This window comes from Zingiber officinale, chromosome 8A (assembly GCF_018446385.1).
Source record: "Zingiber officinale cultivar Zhangliang chromosome 8A, Zo_v1.1, whole genome shotgun sequence".
Taxonomy (NCBI): Eukaryota; Viridiplantae; Streptophyta; class Magnoliopsida; order Zingiberales; family Zingiberaceae; genus Zingiber; species Zingiber officinale.
This window is the reverse complement of record NC_056000.1, coordinates 89,072,254-89,093,084: the sequence shown is the minus strand read 5'-3', so window position 1 is coordinate 89,093,084 and position 20,831 is coordinate 89,072,254. Positions and strand designations below refer to the sequence as shown.

At 35.0% G+C, this 20,831-nt stretch overlaps 1 protein-coding gene across 2 annotated transcripts in view; it reads right to left on the bottom strand.

Moving 5' to 3' along the window:
• Window positions 1-13,158: 13,158 nt before the first annotated feature.
• Window positions 13,159-20,831, bottom strand: part of LOC122009833 (ras-related protein RABC1-like) — a 31,607-nt gene continuing 23,934 nt past the window's right edge. For both annotated transcript variants that reach the window (XM_042566140.1, XM_042566141.1), the window contains 3 exons: window positions 13,918-14,039; window positions 13,688-13,816; window positions 13,159-13,502 (listed from right to left, as the gene is read on the bottom strand). In XM_042566140.1, coding sequence (XP_042422074.1) covers window positions 13,392-13,502; window positions 13,688-13,816; window positions 13,918-14,039 — 362 coding nt within the window. In that variant the 3' untranslated portion in view covers window positions 13,159-13,391. The remainder of the gene's footprint in view (window positions 13,503-13,687; window positions 13,817-13,917; window positions 14,040-20,831) is intronic.

The following is a 20,831-nucleotide window of genomic DNA, read 5'->3' as shown; positions in this document are numbered from 1 at the left end:
TACAAGATCTGCGCATTGATTCAATCATTATTGGAGTATCCCATGATGGTAGCACACCATATATGGTGGGACTCTGAAGGGCGTACCTTATATATGGAGTTGTATGTAGAGCTGCTTCATCATGTGAAAAAATAGAATTTTGAAGAGTTTAAGGAGGATCCTAAAGAGTTTGAAGAGAATTCAGAAGAGGATCCAAATATGGACCAAATAGAGAATCCTGGAATTGACCTACCTGAGATTGCTCGAACCAACTTCAGGATGAAAGGGATAGTGTTGACCACTGCACAAGTATGTGTCCTAGTGGGAGTGATGTTAGCTTATCTAACTTATTGGAGTTTTGTTATTCTTACTATCATTATATACGAATAGTATTAGCTCATTTATTTTATGAAAATAATATAGTAGAAACTATTGTTATGTATGAACAATGTTATATTTTATGTAAAAAAGGATGTTATGTGTTAACAGTCTTAAAAGAATGATTAATTCATTTAAATGATGAGTCCATTTCATGATTTGTTCACTTAATGATTAGTTCATTTGATAGGATGTGGGTAATATAACTAATCAATCTTGATTAGATTAGAATATATGAATGATGAGTGGAAACATAGTTACCATTTAATTTTGTAAACCAATCTAATTTATATTGAGTCAATCATTAGTTACATGCATATGAATTACATTGAATACTAAATAATTAGTTTATTTATAGTAGATTATGGTTACTAAAAATATCATAGTTGAGCTCAATAAGGGAGAGAAGATTAATGGGGATAACTACAAAATCTGGCACCTCAAGATATAATATGTTCTTGAGGAACAAGAAGTTATAGAGATTGTTCATCAGTTTATAGAAGAATCTACAGATGGTTCTACATCATAGCATAAATGAGACATAGATGCCTCTAAGGCATGGAAGAAAAATGATTCCACTGCTAAGGGTATATTGATTAATTTAATGGTGGATGACTTGCTCTTTGAGTATGAGTCATTTCTATCGGCTCATGATGTTTAGGTAGCCCTTAGAGAGAAGTATAGTAGAGTAAGTCTAAGCAAGCTTCATTAACTAACAATTAAGTTTGACAATTGTAAAAAGCATCCAAATGTATCCATGGTCCAACATCAAAGGGAAATAACTAATATGATTTGGGATCTAAAGATTGTTGGTCATGAGTTGACTGATGAACAACATATTTAGAAAGTTATCCATTCCCTTCCTGGTTCTCGGAAAATGATGAAATAGAATTTGGCTTACAGTGAAAGTATTAAGACTTTCACTGATGTTTCATGTCATGTTGAATTGGAAGCAGAGAGAATAGAATCCCACAAGGATTTCTAGATAAACTTTTGTAGTTGAAGGTTGTATTGAAGCATCTGGATCCAAGAATAAGAAAAGATGATTCTCAAAAGGAAAGAAAAAGGGAAAAGAAGCTAGTGTTGTTGTTGGACAAGGCCTAATCAAGAAGAAATGAAAAAAAAAAGTATGGAAAGAAACCTAAAAGTAAGCTAACTTGCTATAACTATGGCAAGAAGGCTCACTTTGCTCAGGAATATACTGAGCCAAAAAAGGTAAATTCATGTTTATCTTCTTTTCATGAGGATTATGTTGCTAGTTTAGTGTTATTTGCTGATTCTTATCCTTTGTCGATTATAGATTTAGGACCAATGAACCATGTAGCTCAATCACGAGCCACATACGTGGAGTACCGTCAGGTACTAGCTAGAAACAAATAGATATATGCGGGAAACAATACAAGGATTGAAGTTAAGGAGTTGGCAAACTCAACTTACGTGGTGGGCATACCTTGTTTCTACATGATGTCATGTATGCTCTTGAGATTCGACGAAATCTGGTTTACATTACCGGTCTTTTTGATTTGGGTTACTGTGTAAACTTTTACCGTTGTTGTGTGAAACTAACTATTAACTATGTATTAATAGGATATGATTATGTATCGAATAGATTCATGGTTCTTGATTTAGAACCAGATATTAATTATAGAAATAATGGTTATTTTTCAAACATTACTCTTACTAGTTGATGTTGATATAAATGATGAAGTTTGACATGTTATATTAGGACATATAGGACAAGAACGAATGAATAAATTAACTAAAGAGGGTCTACTCGACACTCATGCTAAAGTTAACTATTCTATATGTGAGCATTGTTTTGTTAGAAAAGCAACTAGGAAACCATTTGGTAAGGATATTAGAGCTAAATCGCCATTGCAATTAATTCATTTGGATATTTATGGTCCAATGAATGTGAAAGCTAGACATGGAAGTTCTATTTCATTACATTTATTGACGACTTCATACATTTTGGTCATTTGTATTTGAATTCTCATAAATCTGAAGCATTAGATTGCTTCAATAGTTATTTGAATGAAGTTAAGAATCAATTAGAATGTAAGATTAAAACCTTACACAATAACTGTGGAGGTAAATATTTATCTAATCAATTCAAGACAATATGTAATGAAACTAACTATCCCTGAAACTCCACAATAAAATAGAGTTGCTAAAAGAAGAAATCAAACTCTTCTTGATATGGTTAGGTCTATGATGGCTCAAGCTAATTTGTCGATCTCCAATTGAGGAGATACATTATTAGCAGCAACCTATATATTTAACCGAGTGTCTTCTAAATCTATTTCATCTACTCCATATGAACATTGGACAGACAAAAAAGTAGAATTGAGTAATTTGATACCTTGAGGGGCAGTTGCCTACGTTCATGATAAAACTCACAAATATAGAAAATTATGACCTTGAGGTAAGAAGTTTATCTTTATAAGATATTCTAATACTGTGTGTTAGGTAAGGATATTAGAGCTAAATCACCATTGTAATTAATTCATTTGGATATTTATAGTCTAATGAATGTGAAAGCTAGACATGGAAGTTCTATTTCATTACATTTATTGACGACTTCATACATTTTGGTCATTTGTATTTGAATTCTCGTAAATCTGAAGCATTAGATTGCTTCAATAGTTATTTGAATGAAGTTAAGAATCAATTAGAATGTAAGATTAAAACCTTACGCACTAACTGTGGAGGTAAATATTTATCTAATCAATTTAAGACAATATGTAATGAAACTAACTATCCATGAAACTCCACAATAACATGGAGTTGCTAAAAGAAGAAATCAAACTCTTCTGGATATGGTTAGATCTATAATGACTCAAGCTAATTTGCCGATCTCCAATTGAGGAGATACATTATTAGCTGCAACCTATATACTTAATCGAGTGCCTTCTAAATCTATTCCATCTACTTCATATGAACATTGGACAGGTAAAAAACTAGAATTGAGTAATTTGATACCTTGAGGGGCATTGCCTACGTTCATGATAAAACTCACAAATATAGAAAATTATGACCTAGAGGTAAGAAGTGTATCTTTATAAGGTATTCTGATACTTCTAAGGGTGCGTTTGGTTGGGGGTTATATTTGATGACCTTGGTTATCCATCCAAGGTTATCAACGAAAATCCTGTTTGGTTTAGGTAATCGGAAAACTAAAGTTTTTTTTTATTCCGGGGTTAATGAAATTTTTTTACCCAAAATACCTTCGAATAAGAGAAAAATGTGATAAAAAAATAAAAATATAAAGAAAAAAAATATAAAATAAAAATTAAAAACTTTTTAAAAATGTAAAAAAAATTAAAAAAAAAGAAAAAGCATTAAAAATTTTAAAAATAAAAAAAAGAAGGTAAAAACATAAAAAATAGAAAAAATTAAAAAATAAAAAAAACGTAAAAATAATAAAAAATATAAAAAAAATTAAAAAAATCGAGAAAACATAAAAAAAGAATTAAAAAACATAAAAAAATAGGAAAAATAAAAAAAGAAAAAGAAAAAAGAAAACGTAAAAAAAAATTAAAAAAACTTTAAAAAATACATATAAAAATAAAGAAAAACATGGAAAAAAATAAAAAAGCGTAGAATTTAAATAATAATAATAATAATAATAATATATGGTTAGTTTTGTAAATAAGGGTAATATAGTAAAATATTAAACTAGCTTATTCATTAAAACTTTCAAACAAACAAGTTTTTGTTGCATTACCTAGGTTGAACCAAACAACATTTGGTTATATTTTATTCCCCATAACTTTGGTTATGTGATTATTTGGTAATCACATAACCAAGGTTATACATGATAATTTGAACCAAATGCATCCTAAGGGTTATGTCTTCATTGGTGAGCAACAAGATAGATCTATCTCTGAAACAGAGTCAGGAGATGCTACTTTTCTCCAAACTGGATTCCCAACCAGAGGTGAAGTTGATAAGACCATTCCTTTATTTGCAATAAAGGAGGAGGATAATGTTCTTTTATCAATGAATGCCTCTATCACAAGAGATGTCTGAATCTAGTCAACCTAATGAGAGTGATTTTTTGATGAATGATTTAGTTTCTCAATAGTTTAACATTCGAAGAAGTAGTCATCAGATTATTCCTCAAAGAAAGTTTGATATTGAGAATGAGACATTAATGATTATCCCAATTGATGATGAGGAACCTCTAATGGTTGACGAAGCTTTGAGATGCTCGGTTAGAGAAGAATGGAAATTTGCAATGGATAAGAAAATGGAGTTTATGAGAAAGAATCAAGTTTGAAATTTAGTCGATCTTCCTTTGAGCCGAGGACTATTGGTAATAAGTAGATTCTCAAAATCAAGAGAAAACTAGATGGATCGATTAATCGATACAAAGTTCGACTAGTTGCAAAAGGATATACTCAAATGGAGGGTATTAATTTTGAAGAGACATTCTCCTCAGTTGTAAAGTTTATGTCAATACGTGGCATCCTATCCATTATAGTACATTTTGGCATGCAATTACATCATATGGATGTAAAAATGATTTTCCTTAATGGTAATCTTGATGAGAAAACCTATACGGTATAGTCAGAAAGTTATATTGCTGAAGGCCAAAAGAATAGAGTATGTAGATTTAAAAAGTCTATATATGGGTTAAAGCTAATGTCAAGACAATAAAACATAAGATTTAATAAAGTCATTTTGTCTTATAATTTTGAAATGATCAATGAGGATCATTGTGTTTACCTAAGAAAGGAAAAAAAAAAGTTTGTCATCTTATCATTATATGTTGATGATATGCTAATAGCTGAAAGTGACATAAAATGTGTGATAGAAGTCAAATTATGGCATTCATCACAATTTGACATAATAAATATAAGATAAGCTGAGTACATCTTAGAAGTAAAGATCATTAGAGATCAATCAAAAAGGCTTTTGGGTTTATCTCAAGGGACTCATATCACTAAGATGCTAAAACACTTCAACATATTAGATTACAACATTGAACAAATACCTGTAGTGAGAAATACTATTTTGAGTAAAAGTATGTATCCCAAGACTTTTGAAGAAATAGTCAAAATGAAGAAAAAATCATATGTCAGTGTCATTAGTAGTTTAATATACACTATGTTGTGTACTCATCCTGATATAAGCTATATTGTTGGCTTTGTTAGTCATTTCTAATCAAACACAGGATCGAGCCACTGGAAAGCGGTGAAGAGGATATTCAGATATCTCAAAGGGATAGTGGATTATTGTCTTTGTTTTCAAGGATCAAATATGAGCCTGAAGGAGTATACAGATGCAGATTGGATAGGAGACCTTTGACAGAAAATCCACATCTAGCTATACCTTCTTGCTGAATGGTAGCGTCATCTCATGGAACTGCAAAAAACATGCTTGTGTCATTATCGACAATGGAAGCTGAGTATATGGCTTATGCAGTGACTATGCAAGAAGCTATCTGGTTAAGAAGGTTCCTAAAGCATTTAAAAATTACTGAGAATAGTGGAAGTGTTGTTACAGTGTACTGTGATAGTTAAGCTGCTAATATCACAGTAATGGCAAACACATAGAAATTAAGTATAATTTTGTAAGGAATATTGTAGACAAGAAAAAGATAATTCTTGAGTATATCCCTACACGTGTTATGCTTGCAAATCTTTTTACTAAGCCATTAACTTTGATCATTTCAAGGATATGTGAAGTCTTTGGGAGTTCAAAGAATGTAACATATTATAAAGACAATTAGTATATCAAAATATCATGATCTATTCAGTGTAAATATAAGTCTTTGTTGCATTTATATAAATTCTCGATAAGCATGTTGACAAGTTAAGATTAGTCCACTCATATAGACAATCATTTCTATTTGTTTAGTATAAATAGAGGTAAGACTATTACTTATAGGACAGTTTATGTAGTCGTGAATAGAGACATACCCATAAGTTAGAATCGCTTTGATAATTATGTCAAGATGAGATCATTTATGTATGATCAGAGTAAATGAACCCACCATTTACTGAATCTTCTTAAAGGCCAAATTGGAATTCATAAGTTGAATTCAGGATTATACATTAGGTATATTTAGATCAAAATCTATACGATGATAAATTCTGAGAAATGCACCCTTTTTAGTAAAGAGAAAAATATCGTAGTATGTGATTCATACTACATGTGTTATGACGACAATAAGAGTAATAGGAGAATGGATCCCTACTTCTCTACTATGTGAGACCCTTGAGATTATAAGTTAATCTCAATCTTATTCTAAGTGACTATTTAGTTATATACTTGAAGTTACAATCAGTGACTGCTAGTCTAGCATGTATCCTTTGGCTATGGATGATTCAGTCTATGGAACATAACTAGGAAATGTACTAATTTAAATAAATAGATTCTAGCTAAAAAAGAAAGATTAAAATTAATTTACATCTTTAGCATTTATTCACTGGTCAACCAATTATATTTTTGTTGAGTACTTAAAATGTGATTGTGAATATTCTATTGATTGAATATGTTAAATATGCTGTCGACATAATCGTCATTATGAAGGATTAGATATATTCATATTGATGTAAATAATTTAATCTAAGGTAAATATTGATATCTCAGATTTGTTCTACAGAGTAGCCAAGTTAAGTGTAATAACTTTCTCAGTAGTAATTGCTCAGTGTGTTTGTTGTCGCACGAACCATTTTCCCTGAAGCATGAATTGAATGTTCTTATATGGTCTTTGTGACTAGAACTTTATGGATTGACTTGGACGAATGAGAGATGTTGAAGTTAAGAAGGTGAAATGGCGCCTCTTCCCCTTCATCTTCCTCTTTAATTAGTGATGTTACCGTCGCTTGCCTTTTGTATAAGAAGGTGTGCAAGGCAATCGGGGCAAGAGGTTGGGAAGAAGAACATCAAGAGCAACGAGAGGGATTTGGTTTGTGAACGGTGAAGATCTTTTCGATTTATTCATGATCACTCTTCCGACGACAAGTTCTTCTCTGATTCCTTCTCTATGTTCACTGCAAGTCTTTTTGTTTCGTACAAATTGTTTCTTACTGTCAACAATAGGAACAATGAGCTACGAAGGAGAACTTTTCTACAAGGACTACTTCGGCTAAACTCTTTACTAAATCTCTCTCTATCACTTGTATTTTTTTCCCCACTTTTGTACTTGAATCTTATAAGGGGTTCCTCCACCTTTGGAAGAGTTTTGAGAAGGAGAAAATTAGTAGATTTCGTGGAGTGACCTGTCAAAGATCATATGACATGGAAACAACCTCGAGCTGCTAAACCTAAAAAGCGAAGTTTACATCTCTCTCTTTTCTAAATGGTTGGAGTGGTAGACAGTAGCAGTTAGCGATGAGCAACTAACTGGTGATTCAAGAGGCGTCTAATTTCAGAAAGAGATGGAGGCAAAGGTTGCAGTTATGATGAGTTGGAAGGACCTTCTGGCAGAGCTGTGCTACGAATTCTTTCTCTCGTTGACAACACAGCTCCATGCAAATTGAGGTTGTAGCTTCATGCATTGGTATTGGCTGGAGAGAAGCCATCGAATTCTCTAATCTCTCATTATCATGCTGTAGTCATGAGCTTTAGTTTTTTTGCTACGTAGGTTTTTGTTATCTTTGTAACTCTTTTGAAGAGTTCATTGGGTCATTAAATATGACTATGGATAATTTGTATGCCTGAGTCATTTTTGTTGAATTATGAAGTAGGCTTGTTGATTTTTCATTGGTAAAGTTTGGTGATCATGTTATAGGAAGGGTGAACTTTTACCAACAATTATATTTTGGTATTGTTTTATACAAAATATCAACAGAACACAAATATGATTAGAATTACTCCCTGTTGTTTCAAACCAAGGAGTTCACAACTGAAACTTAGCCGCAAAAACTCATTATAATAATGGGCATTCTCTTGTGTAAAACATGTGACGCCACCTGTGTATAGGAACAACTTAGAAAGTCTTGTAGTAGAAAGCAAAACTTGTGTTAAGATGGTTAACTGGGAATAAATGAGTCACACCAAATTTCTTAACTATTTAAAATTATTTGGGATATTATCATAAGTGAGGGATTATCTTGCTTCTGTTTCTGAGGATTTCATCCTCTGTAATAGGATGGATCTTCAAAGTATACAGATGGATGGTTTTGTTTATTAGTTTTACACTAAACCTTCGTATTGTTCATAGTATAGTTTCAGAAGTTTATTGTATTCCTGCGTGTTCATTTAAGAGTGGGTTTTTATACAGCAGGTGTATAAACAACATGAAAATGATCGAAATGAAGCTATAGAGGGAGAGTGAATATCGCTCGTTAAAATCTTTTTCTTTTATCGAAACAAATAAATCAAAGTAAAGCAATGTAAAAAAGAAAGAGTAATAAGAATGACTCGATCAGATGGTTAATTAGTTCGGAGTCTATGTTGACTCCTACTCCAAAATTCACGATTCTTGATCGTACCTTTGGGCAATTCATTATAATTTTTCTTTATAAAATCTTCATAAAGAAACAATTCATACAATGCAAATAGAAGATAGAAGTAGCACACTACTATCTTCTTGGAATTTAAGCAATGCAAGCTAATAAAAAATATATTGACAAAGAATAAGATGCGAAGCTCGTCAACACATCTTGATGGAGCAACTTGCTTATGGAGATGCAGCGCAGAATAGCAGGAGAATGAACAAAGAACTGATTCAAAACAAATGGTAGAGTTACTTCGGCTCAAACCTCGAGCACCCCTTTTATAAGTCTCGTTCGGTCGACCAAAAAGCCGACGATCGACTAATCCTCCTATGGTCGACTGAACCTGTACTTTCCTTCTTCGCTGAGATATGATTTTTGCACATTTATGAGTATTAATTGATCGGTCGACTGAATAGTGTAGTTTTTCTGTTCGCCAAGATTCGCCATTAATTCTTCATTAATGCATGTATCATTCGGTAGACCGATCCCTGTGTTTGGTCGACCAATCAGCCTTGCTTCCATATTTTCTTTAGCGCAATCTGATCTCTGTTCTGTATCAACCTGGTTCAGTAAACCAATCCACGGGTTCGGTCGATCAATCAAACCAGTTTCTGCAAAACAGAGTTAAACATATATTTCCTACAAAACAAACATTAGGATAGTAATATATAATACATGAGTAGTATTTGACAGTAAAATTATTTTGATCTCAACTTGGAAACTTTCCCGATTTCTTCAGTTGAATCAACGACCTAAAGTTGTTCCTTTCTGGAACACGACCTCACCATCGCTCCTCTCCAATTGCTTACCTCAACCTACTTGCCAAATATTGGTCCTCCAGATCCTTTTAGACTTTCTCTGCTCAGTGTATGATCGTCTGATTTATTAAGACTTTTCCTGCAATACTACATTAGCCAACAATAATAATAGTAATGCAAAACACTATGGTAAAACTAAACTTAGATTTATCAAGATCCGCTGGTCCGGTCGACCGCGTGATCAACCTTGCTTGGAGTTCACTCCTCCAAGACTTCTCGTTACCTAAGGTTGCCTCCCCTTAGGATTTTATCCATCTGGCTTCACTTACCAGAACCTAGAGTTACCTCTCTCTAGGATTTTCTCCACTTGACTTTATTCACCAGGACCTAAGGTTACCTCCCCCTAGGGTTTTCTCCACCTGACTTTACTCACCAAGACTCAACATCAGATCAATCCGCTAGGGATTCGATATCGGATCCTCCAAACCTATCGAATCTTGTTACCTAGTTTCCACGTTTTGTCGAGATTTCTCTTACCTAGTCGCGACTAGGGCTTCCCTTGCCTAATCGTAGTTAGGACTAGTCACTCGGTTGACTTCTCACCCTTGCCTAGTCGGTACTAGAATTTTTCTTGATCAAGCTCCATTAAATATATTTGTAGGACATTAAAATCTTGAAGATCAATTGCACCAATAGAATATTATTGTGCTGTCGCTTGTACCCAAGTTGCCACAGGTTCATGTTTCGACTCTTCGACAAAATTATGTTCCACAACTGAAGGACAAAGCAGCTAAAACAGTTGCTAATTACTGCCACGATTTGAGGGAATTAGACCTTAGCAAAAGCCTAAGGTTGATTGACAGGTCTTTGTGTTGGGTTTTTCGGGCCGCAAAAACCGCTTTTTGCGTTGCGGAAACTCCGAAATTTCCATGCCACAGATCCGTGCGAAGAAATAAAATTTCGTAAAACCTTTCACGTACGAGTTTTCTAACCTAGATCTACAAGATAAAAATTTACCCTTGATGCGAAGCCCTTTGCTTAATCCCGCTCGTCCAAAGTTCGCCGGATCTCAAGAGTATCAAAGTAGATACTCCTCTATGTGTATCCACACAAGCAAGAGATGGAGAAACCTAACACAAAGGTGTGCTAGCACCTTTGTAAGGTTCGGCCAAAGAGGAGGAGAGGCAGAGAAGAAACCTAGAGAGGAAGAAGAGGAAATGAATGAGAATGAATTCTCACCTTGTGTAACTCCCAAGTGGCCGGTCACTTTAGGCTTATAAACTCCCATGGAATATCAAGAGTCAAGTCTCTTGATATCCTCCATGAGTTGGCATTTGGTCAAGTCAAACTTGACCAAATAAAGAAGCCTTGATGATGAGGCATTGGTCAAGTCAAAGTCAAGTCAAAACTTGACTCTTCATCTTCCTACTTAAGTCAAGTCAAACTTGACCACTTCTCTCCCTTGGTTGATTTAATCTAACTATTGGTTCAAGTTAATTTTAATTTAATAAATCTCTATTGAATTAAATTAATTAAATAAGTTTAAGTCCAAATTAGACTCACTTAACACATGAACCAAATTGAGTCCAACTCAATTAGCTCAATTTGGATTACTCTTAATCCAATTTGGTTCATCACATAAACTCAATCCTTTAGGTTCATCAAATGAACCTAATCTCTATCTAATTGCCCTTTGTGTGTAACCCTATAGGTTCTTATAACGTTGGCAATGCTCCTAAACCCATTTAGAAGCATAAGTAATGAGCGGTATCTAGCAACACATCATTACTACCCAAGTTATAAGAATGTTGAGATCCAACATCACCTTGTGACTACTAATTGTGACTCCTCACAATATATGACAAGTGTCCTTCTATCCTTGACATCTAGATTGATCAATGTGAAACATAGACCGTGTCATCCTCTAATCAATCTAAATCTTGAATTCCAAGTAGACTCACTCAATCAAATGAGCTCAATATCTCATATTGAATCATTTGGGCATGACCATGCACTTCGTGGTCTCACTCTATCAAGAATATTGATGTCACTCCCGTCATATAGGAGGAATAGATCCCATCTACATCACTCATATCCCTCCGCATAATTTGTTACATACCCAGTAATCGCCTTTATAGTCCACCCAGTTACGGGTGACGTTTGACGAAGCCAAAGTACGTAACTCCTTATGTAGGGAATCATGGTGACTTCAGGTCCAAGGACTAGTAGTTATATTAATAGCCACATGAGAAAGTATATGACACTCATATAACGATCCATGATACTTTCTCATGGCGGGTCATTCAGTATACATTCTCCAATGCATACCCATGTGTCAACTTGATATCTCCATATCCATAACTTGTGAGATCAAATCATCGAGTTGACGTACATGCTACTCTCGTCGCATTAACATTGCCCCTGAATGTTAATACTTGACTAGGAATGATTAAGAGTAGTGTTCCCTATATCATCTCACTATCGATTCAACCAATCGATTGATATATGTAAGAACCTTCTACTCAAGGACGCTATTATACTTAATTATTTGGCACCAATACAAGTAAGTATAATAACCAAAAACAAATGTCTTTATTTATATACAAGAATATGATACAACGAGTTCATACAACAATCATCAAATGATTGACTCTAGGACTCTAACTAATACTTTGTATACTCCAGGCGATGGATATCAGTGCATCTGATGTGTGAGAGCTGCAATTGACAAGGCTTTGAATTTGGATTGGTGCGAAAGTGCTGAGTGGGTGACAAAGGAGTAACCAGTTTAGCAACTGGATGCCCCGATCTAAGGGATTTGGACTAGTCTGTTTGTGTGCTCATGCTAGTACATCCTTATCATCAGTTTGCTAAATATTGAAACCATGCATCATCAAGGGGACCATGGAATCATATTGGAATTCCATTTTCCGCTAGCTCTTGGTTGAAAGACTCTGTTTTTACAGGATCAACAGTCCTAACCAATCTTTGTTTCGTCAGTGCAGATGAGAGAATGATTGCTCTAGCAAACTGTTGCCTGAGATCTCTGGACTTGCATTATCGTCAGAACATCACTCACAAAGCTACAGACTCTGGCAGAAAACAGCCAAAGGACAAAGTTACATACTCTGGCAGAAAACAGTGATATGAGCAGACTTGGGTATCAGCAAAAGTAGCAGCAGCAGTAATGATGATGGACTAACGAACCACAACATAATCAATCTGTGCACAGCCTTTACCAGCCCCTGCAGTTTAAAGCTGTGACTGGTTCCCACTGCACACCTGCCTGAGGAATTCACTCATAATCAGTGGTTGTCTTGGCCCTGTGCATTGTGCTTGAGTTGTTTGTGCTCACCAGGTTGGAGGAACTGTATTAGCTGACCATGCTTACTGAATAGATTGGAAAACTTGCTTAGTAACTTGTGTTTGAAGACATGTAGACTTTGGCAACTCTTGCATTTCTAGTTTGTGTTAGTAAATACTTGGGAATCTATATTTGATGCCAAGTATCTGTACAGTTTCCAGTTTATTAGAATGTGCTAAATTTAATCTTTCAAGTTGGGCATAACATGTTCAAACACATTCAACCGTGTATTATAGACCATTCTTTATTATTCAAAAAAGTTGCCAATGCTCTCATAAAAAAAAATGCACTAGTCAAAGCCTAGCTGAAATTTATCGAACCAGCTGGGAATGTGACACAAATCAAACAGACTTTAATAACCACTGTACATGAACCTATAACGATCAAGGAGAAGCTTTAGAACGATTACCAAGGGTAACATTAGAACCATACAACCAGAGGCTGAATACAAACAAACTATTAACAACAGCTGCTGGTAGATGCATCTTCTTGAGGGGGTTTTTGCTTGAAGATGTTGGTCTTTTTCACACTGGATGAACCCTCAGCGCAAAGGCTGGGGGTTTCCAAGATCTGCACAGATTAGGGGAAGCCAATTAGAGTGGCACGCTAAACGAGGTATCAGGTTAAATATGAAATATCAAACTTTATTGAGAAGGGGAGAAATGGGAATGAATCTTGCAAAATCATTACAAGAAACCAAAAAAGTGCAGATGAGACCCAATTTTTTCATGTACAAGCTTGGAATTACTTTGCACCTTTAACACAAGCTCCTCAAAGCATTGCTCCACATTAACACGAGTTTTTGCACTACATTCGAGGAACAAACATCCATATTCCCTGGCAAAGTTAATTCCTTCTTTCTTAGTCACAACTCTCTCGTTTTCCTACAATAAGAAAGACATGATGTACAATGATCTATAACAAACAGTAGATTATTTTGTAGAAACTTTAATGAATACAAATAATCAAAAATATGCCACATTACCTTATCAACCTTGTTACCAACAAGCATTTTAATGCAATCTTGATTAGTCGAATAAAGGTCTATTTCCTTGGTCCATATATCTGAAAGATTTGTGAACGTGTCCCTTCTTGTCACATCATAAACTGTCATTTGAAAATGTGATGATTAGCAACTTGTTAAACTTAACATCTTAACATAAAAAAGCCTAATTTGTAATACTGATGCAAACCATATTGTTCATCTCCCAAATAAGTCTTTTGGGCTTAAACAAGGCCAATTTAAGCAAATTGAAAAGAGGAACGCCTATAAGGAATAAAACAAAGAAAAGAATGAAATAAAGACTGCTTCATTTTTTGACTAACAAAATGACATGTCAACCCTCATCAAGTCAGAATTTTCCACTTTTTCCCCCAAAAAAAGGTTGTTGCATCTCAGGTTTCTTTCTCTGTGTTCAGCTACCAGCTCCGTCACTTATCCAACTATTAAATTGAGTTAATATCTGACAACTTGCTCTCATCACTTTGTCTCTCATAGTTCTCTTTGACAAAGGTGTCACATTTGAGCAACTAACAACATAAAGCTCACAACCAGAACAAAGCCCTCTCTTAATAGGAGGTAGGGTCAGCAAGCAGAAGAACAAAAGCATGTGTTTAATTAAACACATAGGATTTGATCCATGTGATGTGATCTGTCATATGAGGTTGTGTCAAAATCCCATGAATTTAATTAGTTTTCATTTACCATACAAGTATCAATTCTATCCAGAATCACATTTGGGGTTTTTTTTTTTTTTTGCTTATAGGATTCATTAGGAATATTCATTTCATGATCTATTCTTCTATGCTTTTCTTAAATTATTTATGGTTGTATATTTCATCTTGACTGTATTTAAATCAAATTGCAAAGGATATGGTAATATGAGTTATATTTTTAATAGTCATCCATATTCTATAAGTATCAATTATCTTAGTGTTCCATGTTGTTGATTCCTTAGGGTGCATTTCGTTAGGAGTTATCTTGATAACCTTGGTTATCCATCCAAGGTTATCAATGAAAACCCTGTTTGGTTTAGGTAATCGATGATTCCCGAATAATGTTTCATATCTGGCATGTCAGCAAAAGGGGCATGCAACCCAAAATCGGAAAACCTTGGGAAACTGAAGTTTTTCTTGATTCTGAGGTTAATGAATCTTTTTTTACCAAAAACACCCTCCGATAAGAGATAAACGTAAAAAAAAAAAGAAAACATACCGGAAAAAAAGAAAACCAAATATATATATAGTGCGCGACGCGCACAGTGCGCGTCGCGCACAATATCAGTGTTTTTTATTTTTATTTTATTTTTTAAATTAAAAAATAATTAAAAAATTTCTTTATGATTTTATTTATAGGGTTCAGGCTTTGGGTATAGTGTTAAAGCTATTTTTTTTTTTTAGATTTTACCTATAGGGTTTAGGCTTTCTAATTAAGTTATAGTGTTTTGTTTAAAAAAAAAATTAAAATAAAATTAATTTAAGTATTTATTGAGTATTGTAATGTGTTTAGGGGATATATCTATATATTAAATTTTAAATAAGGAAATGTTGAATTTTTTAAATTCAAAAAACTAAAAAAAAATTAAAAAAAAAATAAAAAACACTGATATTGTGCGCGACGCGCACAATATCAATACTCTATATATATATATATATATATATATATATATAAAAGCAAAAAGGCATAAAAAATTAAAAAATGTAAAAAAATTATAAATTAAAAATTAAAAACATAGAAAAAAGAAAAAAAACACATAAAAATGTAAAAAAACATTAAAAAAAGTAAAAACAGTATAAAAAGGAAAAAAAATAAAAGAAAAAGAAAAACGTAAAAAAAGTAAAAAAACTGTAAAATAAATTTAAAAAATAGTAAAAAGAAACGTAAAAAATTTTAAAAAAAATGTGAAAAAGGAAAAGTAAAAAAAAAATTAAAAAAAAAAGAAAAACGTAAAGTTTCAAAATAAATAATAATAATAATAATAATAATAATAATAATAATAATATGTATGGTTGGTTTTGTGAGGGTAATATAGTAAAATATTAAACTAAGTTATTCATCGATTCAAACAAATAAGTTTTTGTTGCACTACCTAGGTTGAACCAAACAACATTTAGTTATGTTTTGTTATGTGATTACCTAATAATCACGTAATCAAGTTATACATGATAACTTAAACCAAACGCACCCTTAGAGTTATCAGAATAGAACAGGGAGATGACTAGAGCAGTCATCTGCCATGGTCATCTCAGGAACCCTCTTTTCTTTCTTCTTTCTTTTTCTTTGTTTTTACACATTTTTTATATGTGGGCATGCGACGCATCTCCTGACTTCACCCCATGACCAGCATTTGCATCCATCTCCACTGGAGACCGCCATCCTCTACTCATTGCCTCCAAAGCCCTCAACTGATACCTTCCACCTTGCTTCCTTTTCTCCTTTCCCATGTATAGCACCTAATCATCGTCATCTTCAAACTCTCGATCTGTTAGGATCCAAGGTGGCAACCCTTTCTCCCCTTCCACATCTGGCTCTTAGCTCTCAATGTGTTGTCAAGTCCCTCTCGTGAGATCTATGCTACCACAGCATGTCCATGTTTGTTGATTGACTTCTCCACTTCTATCAGTGAGGCAAATAATTGAGACCTTTTTTTCATTTCTTCAGTTCTATGTCACTCATTTGTTCAATCGTGTTTGGAGAAATTTACAACACACAGATGACAACCACTATCATCATCATATATAGAAAATGCTTCTCCATTGATTGTATATCTGATTGTTTGTTATTTTGACATCTATAAATATATTCACCTTTCCCAAAATCTATATATATATATATAGAAAATGCTCCTTTTTCTTGCTCTATATGTATCTTTATGCACCTCTTTTTTTGTGGATTTTTCCTTCTATTTTGCTACTACTGCTTCTAATGCAAAGAAGCATATAAATTAACAACAAAAAATAATAATTAAAGAAAATAAATTTTAAATTTGCACAGATGCAATAAAAAGAAAACCAAAAACATTTGATAGTAGAATGTTCACAATTAATTGGAGATTTTATTTTTAACATTTAATAATTAGTATTTTTAATTTTGGTTGTGATGCGGCTAGAAATTTTTGCTAAGATGGAGGGTTGAGTCAGCAGACACCGCCAATGCTGGAAGAGGTAGAAGATGACGAGTTGGAGGTCGATGAATCCCTAGACACGAGACGGATAACCTACAACTAGAGGTAACGTTAGAGAACACCAAAAGTGGTCCAGCAAGGCCCCTCCATTGATTAAGCTAGATTTTTGATGGAGAAGAAAGCAAAAAGAGTAGAAGGGTTATAGATTACTACTCAATGATATTGGTACCTGATATTTATAGGTAATGTGTAGGCAACACTTTCTATGGAGTTGATTTCCACAAGAAACATTATCACGATCTCTGAGAGAAGCGTTGACTGTTTCAACCATTTTTAACTACTTCCATAGTATTTGATTTATTTTGCGTAGAACATAGGTTGTTATCCTGCAAAAGGCAAGGATCATGAGTCGGCCTACTTATTGGCTGAGATCCTAGCCTTCTGGAGCAAAGGCCTGCGAAAGGAACTAAGAGAGGTCCACATGGGGAATTGGTCTAGTGGATCGATCACACATAGTGACTTCTAGGAGCAATCAGCATATTCTGTGAACTCCTAATGAGTGGACTGCAAACTTTTGCAGAGAAGTCGGCCTATCAGCTTTTAGAAAGTCAGCCTTAGAGGGCGACTTTCAGGTGTCAATTTAGCTAGTTTAGCTAGGTCCCATCTTATAAGAGAGGAAAAGACTATCTCAGTAAGGTTGTCAACTTAGATTGGAGTCAAGTAAGCACGTCTAGCTGACTTGGCTTAGGATGTATATTCTGGGACATGAATCCCCCTTTAGACCAGTTGAAAAACTGCAGTAAGCGAGACTCGAGTGGTCCCTTTTAGCAGTCAACTGTTGAAATTAACAAAGGGGGTGTTTCTCTAGGCAATTTTTAAGGATATAAGCGCTCTTAATTTTAAATCTGCCTTGGATTCACATCGTGATATTCTGATACCATATTATGTTTTTTGAGTCATTGATTAAGTTATCGATGGGAACGCATTGGCTGTCTAATTGCTTGAAATCAACGGATAGGTTAAAACCCCCTTTTATATAAGAGTGGAACGCCACCATCAGTGTTTTAAAAGTGATTGTCTTCTTTGTTATGCCATTCTTTTTACCCTCCCGTGCTTTGTCCTTCAGGTCTCTTCTATATGTCTCCACCCTTTTTCTTTTGAATGTCTTCTTCCAGACCTATTGGTGGGTCTCTAGGAACCTCAAGGGAAACTCCCAACTAGGATTGCTCGATGTCCATCGAACAGACCTGGTTTAAGGGAAGCATACCATATTCTTGAAGAATTCAGGAACATCATTCCCAACCCCACTGACAGGGCCCTCTTCCACCAACTAATTGTGTTTCTTTCTTCCACGATCACTTGGACAGTTACCTCTGCTTTCCTATCCTGACCTTCTAAGAGGCCATCACTTAAACTAACTCCTAACTCTTTCATCACCTCTCTCCCTCTAAGTCCTATTTTTTATTCTTTTTTCTGTCACAAAAAGGACGAGGCCAGCATCTTCTTCTTTACCACCCGCCTAGCTACCCAGTTCTTAGGATAGTACCCGACCCCCCGCAAGAACTAGAAGGAATTTGACTTTTTTATTTGTAAGTCTTTGTCTTTCTTGTTCTTGGCTTCTTAATGAGTTTCCCTCCTAACCCTAGCTTAGGTGAGTATAAGGAGAGTAAGGAATTCAACCAAGTCTCTTGCATCCTCTAAGGCCATCATTTTAATGTCAATCGAGAACATATTTCCAATAAAGATCGAGCTCATACAACCCCAAGTATAGCTAGCAGGTGTTTTATTATGTATTCTCTTAGGTTGAATTTAACTTGTTTCTTTTCTCTTGTCTAGCTTAAAAAATGTTGCGAGCAACCATCCCTAAGCACATGAAGGCCCCCTACCAAGGAGCCTAAATCCTCTACACTAGCTGATTTGATCCAGGCCGCTTCTTCTGTCCCCCAAGTTATTTCCTCCTTCCAGATTGAGGGATCTTTGTTGTAGAGGAAAGGGACCCAAAGCCTACAACTATCACCTACCTGAAAGCCTTTGAGGCCTCACCCCATTCGAGGGTGGTGATTGACTCCATAAGATACTTCGAGACTCATTCTGAAACGGTCGAAATCCATTGATGAACAATTAGACTCATTTCAAATCCAGTGGATTTTTGAAGTTGCAAAGAGTCCAACGGTGCCCTCCATTATTTTTTTCGACATCTCTGGAGGTATTATAATGTGATACAAACTTTCAGCTATATAGAAATATATAGAACGTGGTCTTGATGTTAGCGTTATAATATCATGCAAACTTTCAGCTATATAGAAATATATAGAACGTGGCCCTGATTTTCCAAAAGATCAAAGTCACATTCTATATATTTCTATATAGCTAAAAGTTTGCATGACATTGTAACACCTCCGGAAATGTCTAAAAAAGCAATGGAGGTTGCAACCTCATAAACCAAAACCCACTAATGGACCTAAACAGATCCAATTGGACTCATTTCAAGTACGATGGGTTTCTGAAGTTGTAAGGAGTCCAACGGTGCCCTCTTTTCTCGACATCTCCGAAGGTGTTACAATGTCATACAAACTTTCATTTATATAGAACGTGGCCCTAATCTTTCATAGATCAAGCCCAACGTGGATTTAAACTTCAAGAGATTACGACCATGTTCTATATACCGGTGTTGATTTTTGAAAATCAGCATGTGTTGGTGCTGATTTTCGAAAACCAACGACACAATGTTGCCAACACATGTTGATTTTCGAAAACCAACACCACTATATTGTTGATATAGAAATATATAGAACATGCACATTAGACCTGATCTCCAGAAGATTAGGACCACGTTCTATGTAGCTAAAAGTTTGTATGACATTGTAACACTTTTGGAGATGCCAAAAAATCAATGGAAGACACCATTGGATTCCTTGCAACCTCAGAAACCCACTGGACTTGAAATGAGTCCAATCAAACCTGTCTACATCCATCAATGAATTTTGATCGAAAATAGATGAACCTAGACAAATTCGATTTGACCCATTTCAAGTCCGGTAGATTTCTGAAGTTGCAAAAGAGTTCAATGGTGCCCTCCTTGATTTTTTCGGCATCTCCAAAGATATTACAATGTCATACAAACTTTTAGCTATATAAAATATATAGAACATGGTCCTGATATATGGAAGATCAGGTCCATGGTAGTGCTGAAGCAAGAAAATAGAGAGGAGAGGAAAGAGAATTTATTTTATTGCATGCATGCAAAAGAGAGAAGAGGAAAGAGGAGAGATTTAATGCGTAGGAAAGAGAAAAATATTTTTAAAAAAAACTGACATGGCAGGTGCCACTCACATTCAGGCATGTGACCGTAAGCAACATATCAGGATTATGTGTGTATATATACACATTAAATTAATGAGATAATTTTATTAGACTTTAATTAAGTCTATTTAAATTATCTCAATCACAACTAGGAGTCGCTCGCATACCCTATTTCGATCGGACAGATCGCGCGACGAGTCCGAACGCATCATCAGGCTCGAGCAATGCATTCGGGCCTTACTAGGCCCGGGTGACACCTCCAAGTCGTCGCCTGGCTCGGGCGATGCGTGGCCGAGCTCGGGCGATGCATGGCCTAGCTCGAACGACGCGTCACCGGGCTCGGACAACGCGTCGTCGGGCTCGAGCGACACATCCGAGCCCATTGCCGAGCTGGGACGACGCTTCTAGCCCATCGTCGGGCTCGGACAACGCGTCCGAGCCCGCGCGACACCTTCAGACTTGTAGCTAGGCC